At 46.5% G+C, this 14,291-nt stretch overlaps 1 protein-coding gene across 6 annotated transcripts in view; it reads right to left on the reverse strand.

Moving 5' to 3' along the window:
* Positions 1-14,291, reverse strand: part of FRMPD2 (FERM and PDZ domain containing 2) — a 103,149-nt gene that overhangs the window by 50,047 nt on the left and 38,811 nt on the right. For 5 of the 6 annotated variants that reach the window (XM_048505911.1, XM_048505914.1, XM_048505913.1 and 2 more), the window contains 10 exons: positions 11,641-11,791; positions 11,413-11,551; positions 10,017-10,160; positions 8,595-8,780; positions 6,382-6,538; positions 5,840-6,053; positions 3,782-3,873; positions 2,812-2,910; positions 1,918-2,025; positions 1,700-1,816 (listed from right to left, as the gene is read on the reverse strand). In XM_048505911.1, the coding sequence (XP_048361868.1) occupies positions 1,700-1,816; positions 1,918-2,025; positions 2,812-2,910; positions 3,782-3,873; positions 5,840-6,053; positions 6,382-6,538; positions 8,595-8,780; positions 10,017-10,160; positions 11,413-11,551; positions 11,641-11,791 (1,407 nt within the window). The remainder of the gene's footprint in view (positions 1-1,699; positions 1,817-1,917; positions 2,026-2,811; positions 2,911-3,781; positions 3,874-5,839; positions 6,054-6,381; positions 6,539-8,594; positions 8,781-10,016; positions 10,161-11,412; positions 11,552-11,640; positions 11,792-14,291) is intronic. The other variant, XM_048505912.1, reaches the window with a different exon arrangement.

Here is a 14,291-nt window from a genome sequence, read left to right on the forward strand (position 1 = left end):
CAATGGGAACTAACAGGAGATGGGGGCTACCCATTTGAGGGTCCATAACTTTGGCCCCCCCTGAACCTAACTTCACCAAACTTGGGTGATGTCATCAGAACAGTCTCTGGGTGATACCCTGACATTTTGGTGTTGCTAGCTTTAAAAATGCACCCCTGACTGAGTTTTCTCACAATTCTCTGAACTCATCCCTCCCCCTGCCCCCAGAAACAAAGTTCACCAAGCTTGGATGCTATTACCAGGAGACCTCTTGGAGCCACCTTGAAAGTCTGGCGTCTCTATCTTCAAATGGGAGCATTTTCTGCAGGGCTGCTGGTGTGAGTCTCCTGAAAGGAACCAGCCAACTTTGCTAAAGTTTGCTTGGGAGGGGCAAATGCTGTGGGCATCAGGTTCACCTTCAACTGGGTGCCCACGGCATTTTCCTCTCCCACACAAACTCTAGCAAATGTCAACGGTTTCAACGGGAGACACTCTGGTGGGGGTCTTGCTCTGGATGGGGATATTTCCTGCAGGGCTGCTTGTGTGAGTCTCCTGAAAGAAACCAGCCAAATTTGCTAAAGTTTGTGTGGAGAGGAAAATGCTGTATTCCTTCAACAAAGAAGGATGGCCTGCTTTATGAACTTATCAAGGATCAATTCCATTCCCTCTGGATGCCGGAAATAAAAAAAGAAATTGCATATCCCTAGCAAAGGAAGATGTATTAAGGCTTGGAAGAAGTGAATCTCTATTAACTATTAAGAAACATATAAAAGAACTAGACTATTTTAGTTGAAGAGTATTTCTACCACACTCTTTGGTATTCTCCGACCTTCCAAAATTCCAGCTTACATTAGAAACCTAACAATCTTTCAGGATTGTAGAGCATTCATGCTTGCACATCTGAATACTGCACCTTCAGAATCAGGAAGATACCATAATCTGCCTTACCCAGAAAGATTTAGTCAATACAACTTTAAAAAGGTTCACTTTCTACCCCATATGATTTTGAAATGCCCTCAATATAGTTCTTATAACAACAAAATCAGCATCTGTCAGGTTCAGAAGGCAGCCCTGCTGAGATCCGCATGAATACTGAGCTGATGCATTACAATGTCCTAGGCCAGTGGTGGCGAACCTTTGGCACTCCAGATGTTATGGACTACAATTCCCACCAGCCCCTGCCAGCATGGCCAATTGACCATGCTGGCAGGGGCTGATGGGAATTGTAGTCCATAACATCTGGAGTGCCAAAGGTTCGCCACCACGGCCCTAGGCCAATGGATGAGGCTCAAATAGTAATGAAAGGCCAACAACCAGCTAAAGAATTGGCAGCTGTGATATTAATCAATAAAATAATTAAATAGCAGCAGTAGTAGTAGTTGTAGTAGTTGCCGCCTCTGGTAGTGGAGAAGGATATTCAGAAAGATGGGAGACCATGTTGTTCCTCTGCAGAAATCAGTGCATTTGAGATGCTTTAAGCCTCAACAGGGAAAAAATACGGAGTCTGTCCTTACTTGTGCTTAAAGCAGCTTAGTGGACCTTATTTTTATGAAGGCTCTCACCTGTTACAGAAAACAGAATCTCATTTCAGCATCAGAAACAGACAGAATGAAGTTCTGCCCCCTCCTCCTGCTGTCCTGAGAAACTGAAGAGTGACTCTGAAAAACTCTGTTCTGTACACAACAGCACTGCCTGCTTAGGTCTCCCATGCTCTTTGTACCTTTGGGCTGAGAGATAATCAGTTCCACTTCATCCGAAGAATTCTGGATAATCTTAACTGCGGTACTAAAGGAAACTCCCTCCAGGCTAATGCTATTCACAGAAATGAGACGTCCCCCTGCAAAGAATGATTTAAAAGAGACCATGTTCAACAAGGAATGCCTTCAGCTGAATCCAAAGAATGGTTTAGAATTGAATTAAAGATCTGGAAATGGCAACCTGGTTTCATAAGTCCAGCTCTATCAGCAGGTCCTCCAGGGACGATGGAAGCAATAAATATACCAAGGTCTAATTTGCCCACATTTTCTCCTCCAATGATTACAAAGCCTGGGAAAAAAATGTTCACAAGTCTGAATACTGGAAATGAGTACAGAAACAGGATCTTAGAAGATCAAAATGATCCCGGTAAGTTTCCTCTGCTTCTATCTGCTCATTGACCTTCTTTATGATCTAAAACAGGAAAAGCTGTGTTTGGCTCCTTGAGGTTTCGCTGAGCAGAAGAGTATGTTTAAATCAGGGGTTCTTCTCAAGCTAGCAGGCACCTTTGCAATTCTGATCTAGGGCAGTGGGCACACCCAAAAATGGCTGCCACAGGAAGTGGAGTGAACCGCAAAACATTAGGGAGTGAAGTCATGCATAATTTTAGCAGCAACTCTTCAACACTTCTGGCAGAAGCCCTGTTTAATAGGGTGTCTTTTAAAAATGGGGTGGAGTGGCAGCTGCTGCTGAAGGAACTCTTAAAAACCTGCCCCGCAAATCAGAAGCCCCACTGGGCAAAGCCCCACAAGGCCCCACCTGCTTTTTAATACAACCGGGTGGGGGCCAAGGAAGATGTCAGCAGGCACCACAATGCCCACAAGCATCCCGCTGGGGACCCCTAACTGAAATCAGTCCCAAAGGCAGAAGACCATCACAGTAAGGGCCAAGCTATGAAAATGGCCTCTTTGGCAGTTTCCCCATCACTTCTCCTTGACTGCAATTCTGCGGCTGCCTGAACACGAGCCCATTATGAGCGAGGCCCAAACTTCTGTGGAATCACGGATTCAGCTCACAATAGGACTGAACGGGCAATCGGAGTTCTCCAGTTTGGACACAGGGAAGGATCCGACTCACCAAAGCCATTTCTTGGGTCGCGTTTCAAAGTGACGCAAATTATTTCTCTTTCTAGTGTGGTTAATGAGAGCTTCCTTGGGTGGCCTGGCAAACTTGGAGCTGTGAAAAGAACAGGAGCAAGTAGAAAGAAGTACAGTAAGAGCCAGGCAGGCTTCCTGGGGGTTGGAACCAAGAACAATATACTGAAGCTTGAGCCAGAAACAACTTTGAATCAAGCTAGATTTGGCACTGAGAGAGTGAGGCATGGGGCAAATGGTAGCTGGGGGAGGATTTGGACAGGTGAATGGTTCAGAGGGACGGGGGAGGACCTTTTTTCAAACTCAGTTGTTCTCAAACTCAGGGGAAAAGGCCCAAGGCCCAAGAGTGCATTAACTCTCCGATAGTCATGGTCATCTCCAGTGGGTCTGCAACCTGCGGCTCTCCAGATGTTCATGGACTACAATTCCCATGCTGCCATGCTGGCAGGGGCTGGTGGGATTTGTAGTTTGTGAACATCTGGAGAGCCACAGGTTGCAGACCCCTGCAGACAGTGAAGCTCTTAGCCTGTGATCCTAGGGCTGAATCAAAAAGGCTATTCCTGGCCAGTCATGAGGCATGAGACTGGTAGTCCCAGGTGTGGGAGGCTGGTGCCAGGGTTTGGAAGCAACAGGCAGCTGCCACTGTCCGAGCACCCTGCTCTTGGCCAGCAGCAGCTGCTCTGATCCACATGATCTAAATGGCCAAAATGGGTCAGGTGGTCAATCCAGGGAAGATCTTAGCTCCTGATGGCCTAGCTCCTGATGGGCATCAGCATGTGGGCCAAAGAGCAAAAACTCTCAAGCCTCAAAGGACAGACACCCTTTGAATCCAGATTTTCATCCTGAAGATTGACTCCTTGGGAGAAACATGGAGATCCAGAAACTTCCAACCGTGAGACTTTGATACTGTACAGGGGGGCAGGCTACCTGTGTCCTTCCCCCATGTTACTCACCATTGGCCGTATTCTGAATGGAATCAATAGAAAGATAGTCGTAACTGTTTCGCTTTTCGCTCAGGTTAATGTGTGGCTCTGACTGAGATGCCCTGGAAAGAGGGATCAGGGGAAAAAAACATAATTTCCATCAAGTTAACAATGTAATGGAGTTCATGGCACTGAGTACAGAAGGCACTTCTCAAGAGTAAGGGTGAATAGTTTCTCCTCCTCCTTGAACAAAGTTCAAAGTTCTGGTCTTAACCTTTAAAGCCTTAAGCGGTCTGGGGCCTTCATATCTATGGGAGCACCTCTCCAAATACATCCCGCTTCACTCTATGGATAAGGTGACCAGATGGTCACCTTTGTAAACCAGGACGGGCGGGTAGGTGGGTGGCCGCATGTTTTGTCAGCCTTCCAGGGCAACTGGTTAGCCACTGTGGGAAAGCTAATCATATGTGGACATAGGTCCATATCTGTCTTTCTTCTACTGATTGTCATTTCCTTGTTTGTCCCCAAAATTCAATTCTCAAGCTTTCTTCCTGCTTCTTCTCAACCACAACTGGCTGGGATCACCTCACCTGACTAACCCAGAAAGGAGAAGCAGCAGCTGCCATCAGAAAAAATAACGGCACCACACAGGATTTTCAAACAAGGATAGAGTGTTTTTCACACAAAGCATTTTAACGGAAAACATTTATGACTAATTGAAAATTATTTTTGTTATGCTAGGTTAGTCCCTTTGACTATTATAATTCCCTCTCCTCTCTGGCAAATTCCCTCTCCTCTCTGGCAAAGATTTAGTTCTTAAATCAAGCAAAAATGGGTTAATTAATTAAATTAAACAATTTTTGCTTGATTTAAGAACTAAATCTTTTGATTTGCCAGAGAGGTCACTCTCCGTGGTCAATAGAGGTGTACAAAACACAGAATGCAAAGTATAAAATGCAAACCAAACACCAGATTAACCCACACAACAGAATAAAGCAATAATACTCAACCCATAAAAATGTAAGCATTAAAAACAATTTGTGTCCAATAGTCCCTGTTTCTTTTCCCTAAACATCTTTGCTAAAAAATTTGCTACCGATCAAGAGCACTGATCAAGCGCTCACCTTGTATATAATGGAGAGAACTTGCAACCATGAATGTTTGCTGCAAGATGACACCAGATTTGACAATCCATCTTCCTGGACCATCTTTGTTCTAGAATGGTCCACTTGGGTGTTAGTGACTTGGGGACAGAACTAGGTAGATACCAGGATCCAAATGGAGCATTCTAGGACAATGTCAGCCCAGGAAATGGCAGATGAATTCTCAAATCTGGTGTCATCTTTATTCTGAAAAGAGTATTTCATTATATCCTTTTTCAAGACTTTGTTCCTTAATTGGTTTGTTCTACACTTCTGGACAAGGTCTATCATGGGTTATCATGGCTATCATGGGTTTTCTGGGCTGTGTGGCCATGGTCTCCTAACATTTTACCTGCATCTGTGGCTGGCAACTTCAGAAGTGTACCCAAAGTTCATGGGGAAGGAAATATTCCTTCAAAACATGCAGTCCAAAAGCAACAGTGCCACCTTTGGCTAATAAATCCAGCAACAAACTCTTTTATGTCCCACTGTTAATAAAATAAGGCACTTGGACAACTTGGACACTCAACAATTGGATGGTCAAATTGGACTATATGCTTTGAAGGGATATTTCTCTTCCCCATGAACTTTGGGTTCACGTTGCATGTCTATCCATTTATATGCATATATCAAATGTGAGCTGCATCTTTGCATTGTTATCTAAGACTATTCGGAATTTTATTGTAGCCTGTGGTATAGTTTGTATTATTTTTAGTGTCTGATTTGACAGCACCGTACGTATTTTTCTGCTTTATTACCTCTGAAGATGCCAGCCATAGATGTTGGTTAAATGTTAGGAGCAAAACGACCAGACCACAGCCCAGAAAACCCACAACAGCTAGTAGATTCTGGCTGTGAAAATCTTCGGAAATAGAATCATAGAATACATAGATTGTGTAATCAGGTACAATACAATGGAGGTGAGATATAGTTTTCTAAACTATACCTGGCCAGGTTGTTCTTTTCTCCATTTTCAGTACTGGCTTCTGTGCTGAGGTTGTCATCACAATACTTGCTCGTAAAACCAGAGGACAGGCTCTCCAGATTGGTCCCAAACAGTACATTTTCTGAGCGAGAGAGCCTCTGTATTAAGGTCAGGTTATCCTGCTGAGGTGCGTAGGCTGAATTTGACCTGGCTATTTCCATAAATCGAGTGTCTTCTGCATGAAATGAGACGATAAATCATTTGATGCCTATGTATCAAATTTGATGCCTTGCTGTTGAAGAACCCGGAGGTGAATTGCTCATTCCCAGACAAACTGAGCAACCAAACACACTAATCCTGTGCTAGTATCTTAGACACTGGCCTTTTACACACAGGTACAGAAGAATGAAAATCTCACAGTGGAGGAAACCAAAAATAGCAGGGGAAAAAAGGATGCTACAGACAGAAAAGCCACACTGTGAAACTAAGATTCCAAATCAACTGCTTCTCAAACTTGTGATAAGCAGCACATGCATAAACGGTCAAAGAGGGCCTTAACTCACCGGAGGAGCCCTGCAGAAGCTGCTGCGAATTCATTTGTGCACTGAATGCGTGTTGAGCGGAGCAGAGATCCAACAAATATTTACATGTTTTCGCACTGTCTGTAAGAAAGGTATGCTTCTTGCCACTGAAGCTGGTCTCGATCATAAACTTCTTTCTCTAAGCAGAACAAAATGCACAGGCCAAACAGTGTTCCATGTTTAAAGGAATAAAAACATCCATGCAAACTGAAAGCACCCAAACCAAGGAGTTGCAATTCACAGTTGCTGTTACACACATTCAGAGATACTGACAATCCAGCACCAAATGAAAAATAATTTTGAAGATTCCAGTAGTGTGTGCAACAGGTACAGAAGAAGATCTAAAGCTAGATTTTTGATTTTTTTAATCAATTTTACAACAAATGAGAATGCAACTCCTATGTTTTTAAAATGTTATGTTACCAAACACTGAGGAAAGCCACAGGGGCCCAAACGTGAATGGCTTTCATGGTCATTTGGTATTTTCATCAACTGCATGTGTAACTGTGAGGACCCCACACAGGGCCTCGCCCGAGGTGCATATTCAGGGAAGGCTGGGAGAATGCGACACCTGAATACGGGGAGGTTTATTCCTTTGCTTCACTTTGCCTTGGCCTCTGTTCATTATGTAGAGTGAGAGTTTCTTTTCCGTGAGCTAAGCAGCCCTTGGTTCCTTATCAGACTCTGACCTTGGAGACATAGCACGGCCTGGGAAAGGAGAACTGTTTTGCTGGATGGGGCACTGTGGGAGGGGGAGAGGAGCAGGGTTTTAGAGGGTGGCGGAGATGTCTGAATTTCAATTACAGCAACGCTTGAGAGCAGCCTTTCATTATTCTGATGCAATAAACCAATTTTATTTGAACCCAAGTCTGGTTACTGGGAGGTCAACGGCCGTGGCAGTTACAACACCTGAGGGTATATTGGGTATGTTATGTGCAGTATATGTTGGGCACTGGTATCCAGAACCCTTGTTTTTAACTATTCATCTTTGTTTTCTATAATGTGTACCCTTATTAAATAGTTGTTTTGATTATAAAGCATTGGGGTTAGCTGGACCCTTATAAAATTATCACATCCCCACTCTGCCAGGAAAGTTTTCTGGGTGACTCTTTCTTAACTTTATCTACCCCCAAGGGCTCTTATGATGAGAAAATAGAGGCGGGAACACTGGTGAAAATTGCTTTGGGTCCCCACTGAAGGGGGCAACAGCATATAAACACCTAAGTAAATAAATAAAAGCTGTTCCTGAACCAACTGCACAGCTGACATGCAGTCCAGGATACTGTAATTGGTAGTAAAGTTTGGGGGACATGCATTTGTTATTTTCAGATTTCTATTCCAAACATGGCTCTGCAGACCCCTGTAAACAACTAAGAGCACAACAAACCCAACAACAAAACAATGATCACATTGAAAGAAAAGGTATGCATTGTCCAAAAAAGGTTATTAGCAGCAAGCCTGCATAAAGGATAACCTCCAAAGACCAGTATCACAAGCGATTTTGACAATCTCACAAGCCTTGTAAAAGCATTCATTTAACATCTGAAGGTTTGTGACATAGACCCTGGCTAGGAAACACTGCTCTCTTGAAGGAGGGGGCTTCTACAAGGAAGCTGGGGGACAGTTTGCATGGGAACAGGACAGCAGAAGAGGGGGGTAGAGCAGTGACAAAGGGAGAGGGAACTGCGCCTGGGGCATGAGCTGCCCACACGCCCCCTCCCGACCCCACTCTGCCCCTGAAACACCCAAAAACGCCCCCGACACATCCTGCCCCCCGACACGTGATGGCAATGGTGATGCCCAGGACAAGCTGCCCTGTATGTCCCCATTGCCGCTACGTGCCTTGGGTAGAGAGTGAAAGGGACGGAACAGAGGCATTTTTCTCCCAAGACAGTGGAGAAAATCTGTGGCAGAAGCTCCAGAGGAGAAAAGGCTGTGGAGCAGCCAGAAGGGAATTTGGCCGAAGAGTGGCCATATTCTGGCACGGGCCTCTTGCTCTGCAGGGCTGCTGTGACAGTGAGAAAAAGTGGCTTGAAGGGGAGACCTCACCAAGTATGCAGGAAGGCTGCCTGGAGCTTGGCAGGCCGGTCAAACCACCTTGAGAAAGAAGGAGGAACTGATGGGTTGGAGGGGAGGGATGGGCAGGAAACACAAATGGTAAAGGGGAGGGGGCAGAATGCTCTAGCAATACTTACATGAGCTGAAATCCTCTCTGTTTCCCGCCAGCGAAACTGTCGACTGGCAATCCTAGCATTGTTCCTTATTTCATACACAATGATTCCTTTGGTACAAATTCCCAACACCAGGCCTCCTCCTGCCACTTTTTTCTCTGGGAATACATGATAGAAAACCACGCCGTATTCTGGAAGCTGCTGGGTTACCTTCGTGCAGAAGAAAAAGGTGGACGGGGTGGGGGAAGGAGTTAGGTTTATTCAACAAGTAAACCTCAGTGATTTTAGCTGGGTGTCTAAGCAAGAAAAGAAAGGAGAAAAACAAAGGGCCTAATGCTGCCCTTCCAGCCAAAAATTCTCCCATACTGGCCAGCCCATCCGCTAAGATTTGCCTTCCGAGCCCTGCTCTTGCTGCCCCTTTCAGTTACCCGTTGTGTGATGACTGGGGACAGTGTACTTTCAGTGGTGTGACCTTGCGTTTGGAACACCCTCCCCTTGAAGCTCATCTGGCACTAGAAGTCACTTTGCCCTGGTGAAGGTGGAGAATCCCTTATACCCTCAGCCCGTTTCCCACTGCCACTCAGACTGGAAGCAGGAGAAACATTTTTTTAAAATGAAACACAGACTGCATATGGTAGCTCTGGAGCATAGGATTGCTCTAGGAACTGCTGGACACTCTATGGTAAAACCAGAGCTTCAAGCGATTCCTAGAGCTTGCTGTGCCACTTCTATTTTCTTTTACTGGAATTAATGCAAGGCCAGCTGCATCCCTTGTACACCCATCCACAGCTCCCCAGTATCCCTTCCCACAGACCTGTCAGGGGTTGCCAAGCATTACCTTGCAACCTGTTAACACCTACCTGGAACAGTATTCCTCAGACTGAGAGTCCCAACCCAGAAGTAAGGCATGAAGCTTATGAAAATCATTCCCAGGCTTTTGAAGTTTTGTGCAGGCTCTGTTTTTCTTTAATGAGTCGCCATACCATATAAATTCAGCTTTTGGATCACTTCATCAGAAAGAAGAAGAGTTTGGATTTCTATCCCGCCTTTCTCTCCTGTAAGGAGTCTCAAAGTGGCTTACAAACTCCTTTCCTTTTCTCTCTCTTCACAACAGGCACCTTGTGAGGCAGGTGGGGCTGACAGAGTTCTGAAAGAACTGTGATTAACCCCAAGACCACCCAGCAGGCTTCATATGGAGGAGAAGGGAAACAAATCCAGTTCACCAGATTAGAGTCTACCGCTCTTAACCACTACACCATGCTGGTGTAAAGAAGCCCTGCTCAGAAGAACAATCCGGGTTTCCCAAAGTATTATAAGGCATCAAAAGTCTCATAGCCCACTGTGCAGCAAAGAGCCCCAAGGAAAGTGTTCCATGCGTATTAAGCTATAGACTTCCTTGAAGTGCTCACAAGACTGCAGCCTGCATTTAGTGACATTCTAGGGTACCTTGAGAAATTCGAGTTCCGCTTGGTCTCCTTCTGAGAGGGACTGGGTCACCCAATGCAGCTTGGCCAGCTCCCGCTGTATGTGTTCCAAACCCATTTTCTCAACCTGGCTTGCAGGGATGTAATCTTCAACACGATAACGAGTCTTCCCATGGACGTTAAACAGGAGGGAGACACAGAAGGAAAAATGTCACTTTGGCACGTCTCACACCAAAGGATCAGTCCCAAGGCTGAGGAATGCAGATGAGGTGGGTTTGGCCTGCCTCAGCAGAGGTTTACAAAGGCGGAGAAACGCTAATAACGCAGGCCCAGGGAGAACTCAGCTAAACACCAGACATTGGGGGAGCTCTGTCAAGGCAGCTGATAATGCTCTCCAACACCAAGGACCTACCTCAACCTGGGACTGCATGTTCTTCATAACACTGATGCAAGGGGGAGAGTGGGGGCATTTGAAGCAGGGAAAACTCAGTAGGTGGCCCCTCCCTCTGGTTGCTTCCTTCCTTTCCCAGCTATGGCTGCCATGCAACAAGTTGTGGTGTGTGTGTGAGAAAGTGTTGCAGGATAAAAATTAAAAAGAAAAACATGTCTACTTACAGGAAATTCTAGTCATAGGGTTTCTGCCAGTTCCTAGAGCAGTGGTGGTGAACCTTTGGCACGGGTGCCAGAGGTGGCACTCAGAGCCCTCTCTTTGGGCACACACAGAGTGCCCACCCCCACACATCTAGGCTGGCCTGGACAGCTGGGCTTGATTATTAGCATTAAACCTAAGTTTTGGGGAAGTAGTGTAGGTAACCCTGTTAAGCGCTGTTAAACCCCACTGATTTTCATGTGAAGAACTAAAGCTTGATCCTTTACCTGGGAGTAAGCTCGGTTACTGGCAATGGGGCTTGCTTCTGAGTAAACCATCCTAGGATTGTGATTCACCCATTGGAAGAGTTGCACGGTTGCTTCAAAGCAAAGCCACCGACTACCACCAAGCTTACTCCTGAGTAACACACGCCTTGGAGCCAACTGTTTTTTCTAAACTAAAACCTCAGTATTCGGGTTAAATTGCGGTGTGGGCACTTTGCGATAAATAAATGGGTTTTGGGTTGCAATTTGGGCACTCGGTCTCGAAAAGGTTCGCCATCACTGTCCTAGAGCTACCCTTGCCACTTTCAGGTAGCTGTAGAAATTGCCAGGAAGTCAGCGGACAGAACTTCCTCTAAGTGGATGAGGTCTTATTTTTGTCTGAAACATTCTGCCAGACAAGCAGGGTATTTAGGTGCTTGTCTGAAAACTGGAGGGACATCTGATCTGACCAACATGCTGAGATGTCCTTCACTGCTGAGAAGTGTAAGCAGAGCTAGTTAACTGGCCTGCACTCGGTTGTGGAAAAATGTAGCCTTGAACTATACCTTAGGAGCACAAGACCCCATTTCTGCTTGCAAAGCTAAGGCGCCTAACCGCAGCATGATCTCGTCACTGCAAAGCAAGCGCTCCTCCAGGAGGTCTTTCCGAAGCTGCAGGTAAAACTGGTGCCTGGTCAAGCCCTGCCTGCAAAACAGGAGAGAGCCGGGAATAGCAAAGAGATGCCCATCTCCAGTAAGGGCTGGTCAAGCTGCTCGGGGAGCCCCGGAACTCACCGGATGATGCGGAAGTCATCGACAAAGAATTTTATCCTCAGAAAGAGAGTGAAATTGATGATGGACATTTTCTTTTTGGGTTGGTCACTCCAGCCTTCTGGAGCCACTTTGCAAAGCTTGGTGTCATCGTCCAGAAAGAAAAATTCTTTACCTAAAGAAGGAAGATTTTGTGAATGAGTGGCACTGGGAACTCTCCCCTTTACCCCACAGTCAAGAGAGTATCCATCTGGAAGGAATTTTCCAGGTTGAGCAAGTTCTTTGCCTTTGCAGGTACAGAGTGTACCCTATCACAGCCTTTTATCTGAAGATGTTCCCAGGAAGACTTACTTAGATCATGCCTTACAGCTGGGAGTTTCTGATGGGAGGCATTGGTCTCTCACATCCTGGAAGATTTCATGTGGATGACTCTAGAATTGCTCATGAGAGGTCACCAGGTAAAGGCCAGTGATTTCTGTAAGAAAGCTCTTGCCACAATGATTGAGGGCCCTTCTGTTGGAATGAGTGACTCTGTATGCCTGGACACTGGGGGAGGCTGTACCTTTCTAAGTTGTTACCTCGTGGGGATTGCTTTCTCTTTTTCTGGGCCTGGGGACTGACTGCCCACTAACCTCCTCCTCCTCCTCCTCCTCCTCCTCCTCCTCCTCCTCCTCCATCTGTAGCCATTAATTCTCCTTTTATTTCCTAAGCACCTGGACATGCCGTAAAGGCATCTTTCCTGCAGAAGTAATTCATACCTTGCATGCACATGACGGCACTTTAGGTGCCCACTTGTATAGAGAAGTGTATCTTTCGATTAGGACTTTCTATCTATCCTTCAACTGGACCAAAGAATGTGAACTGAAGCTATTTGAATGAAATGTAAGTTTTATTTTTTGCATTAACCTCTTTGGACGACTGTTTTTTTTCTTTGTTGATCCAAAATGTCTCGAACACCTTCTACCCTCAATGCTGCCAGAAAAAAACTTAAGCTAAGCTCCAGAACATCCAGGCCTGAAGAAACAACAGTGCTACTGTAAGTAAGTTAGTTCTGTTCTTTTCCTTGCATCCTGTCATTACTGTACTGTGTGGCTTTGGGTTGTGATCTGGTAGTTTTGACTCTTAATGTTTTGTCCACATCTGCAGCTGGCATCTTTAGAGGCATATCATAATAAGACATTTTTCTCTCTGTGGCATGGTATGTGGAGAGGTAAGGCATGGCACAGTGGGGAGAGACACCCATCTCAGCATGACATGCCCCTGAAAATACCAGCCATAGATGCAGGTGAAATGTTAGGCTCTAAAAGTAACAGACCACGGCCACAAAGCCTGGAAAACCCACAACAGTGTGGCCATGAAAGCCTTCAACAATACCTCTGCTGTTTAAAACACCTTTCAAAATTTCTTTAATAAAGTTTTATTTTACCAACTAACAATAAATCCTGTTGTGTGAAAAAATACAACAGGCTCTAGAAAACTTTTGCTGGTCATTTCCGTCATTGTTCATGAAACATTAAAATTCAACACGTTAGAAGCATTTGCAGGATGCTGATCTTCCCCGGGCAAGAGACGCCTGCACAGCTCTTTAAAAAGGGAGTTGTCGCCGATACACCTTGCCTTAATTGTAAACAGCAGTGATCAGTGGGCCCTTTTTAGGTTGTTCAATGCGCTCACATCAGCGTGGCCTACCCCCTCCACTCACGAGTCTGTGCAGCTCTTAAGAAAGTGTGTTGTCACCAATATGCCTTGCCTTAATTTTAAACAGCAACAGCCGGTAGGTCCCGCCCTTTTACTTTATACAACACACTTGTATCAGTGCGGCCTTCCCCCTCCACTGGTGCACCTGAACAGCTCTTCAAAAAGTAAGTCGTCGCCAATATGCCTTTTGTTTTATATAGATATAAGATAATGTGGTGTGAGCTTAGTGACCAATCCCAGAGTTGTTCGGTTACACTACTGCACAGGGGCTGGCTACACCCATCCTCTGATGGCTTCACTTTCTTCCCACCACCCCACCCCTGTTGTCTCTCCTCACACTCCCCTGCCCCCCCCCCCCCGCACACTGAAACAGGCTCTCCTTTTCCTTCCACTGGATCAGTGACCTTTCCCTGGCCTCCAGGGGCATACCACTCATGGGGAAATGTGGGGTCACATGTCCCCAGGCACAGGCCATTCAATCATGGGGGGGGCGGAAAATTGCCCCTCACATGGCCACAACCCTCTACGCCCGCCCAGTCCCCGACACAAGAGGGGAGTCGGGAGGGAAGGCCAGCCAGCCTCGGCAGCAGAGGCACCCGTGGCTCTGGTAGGGTGGTGCGTCCCCTGCCGCGGTGCACCGAGAGCATGGGGGTGGGAGGGCCAGGCTAGGGCAGGCTCCTCCCCAGCAGCTGGACTGCTATGCCCCAACCCAGCAGGGCCCTTGGATAGATGCACAGCCACCCCCACCATGGAGCTGATGGGCGCTGTGTGCTGCCGAGGAGCAGCTGCTGCATGGGTGAGGGTGGCAGGTCCCCTCCTCTGGCTGGCCTGGCGAGGCTGGCAAATCCGGCGCCCTTCTTCTTCTCCCCGGGGCCCTTGGGACAGGGGCCTGCACGGTTCACCTGGCAGCCTTGTCCTTCTGCCGTGCTCCCTGTGCCTGGCTGGCTGGGTAGGGGGAGCTGGGGCAGGAAGGCTGA

This window comes from Sphaerodactylus townsendi, linkage group LG08, assembly GCF_021028975.2.
Source record: "Sphaerodactylus townsendi isolate TG3544 linkage group LG08, MPM_Stown_v2.3, whole genome shotgun sequence".
NCBI lineage: Eukaryota > Metazoa > Chordata > Lepidosauria > Squamata > Sphaerodactylidae > Sphaerodactylus > Sphaerodactylus townsendi.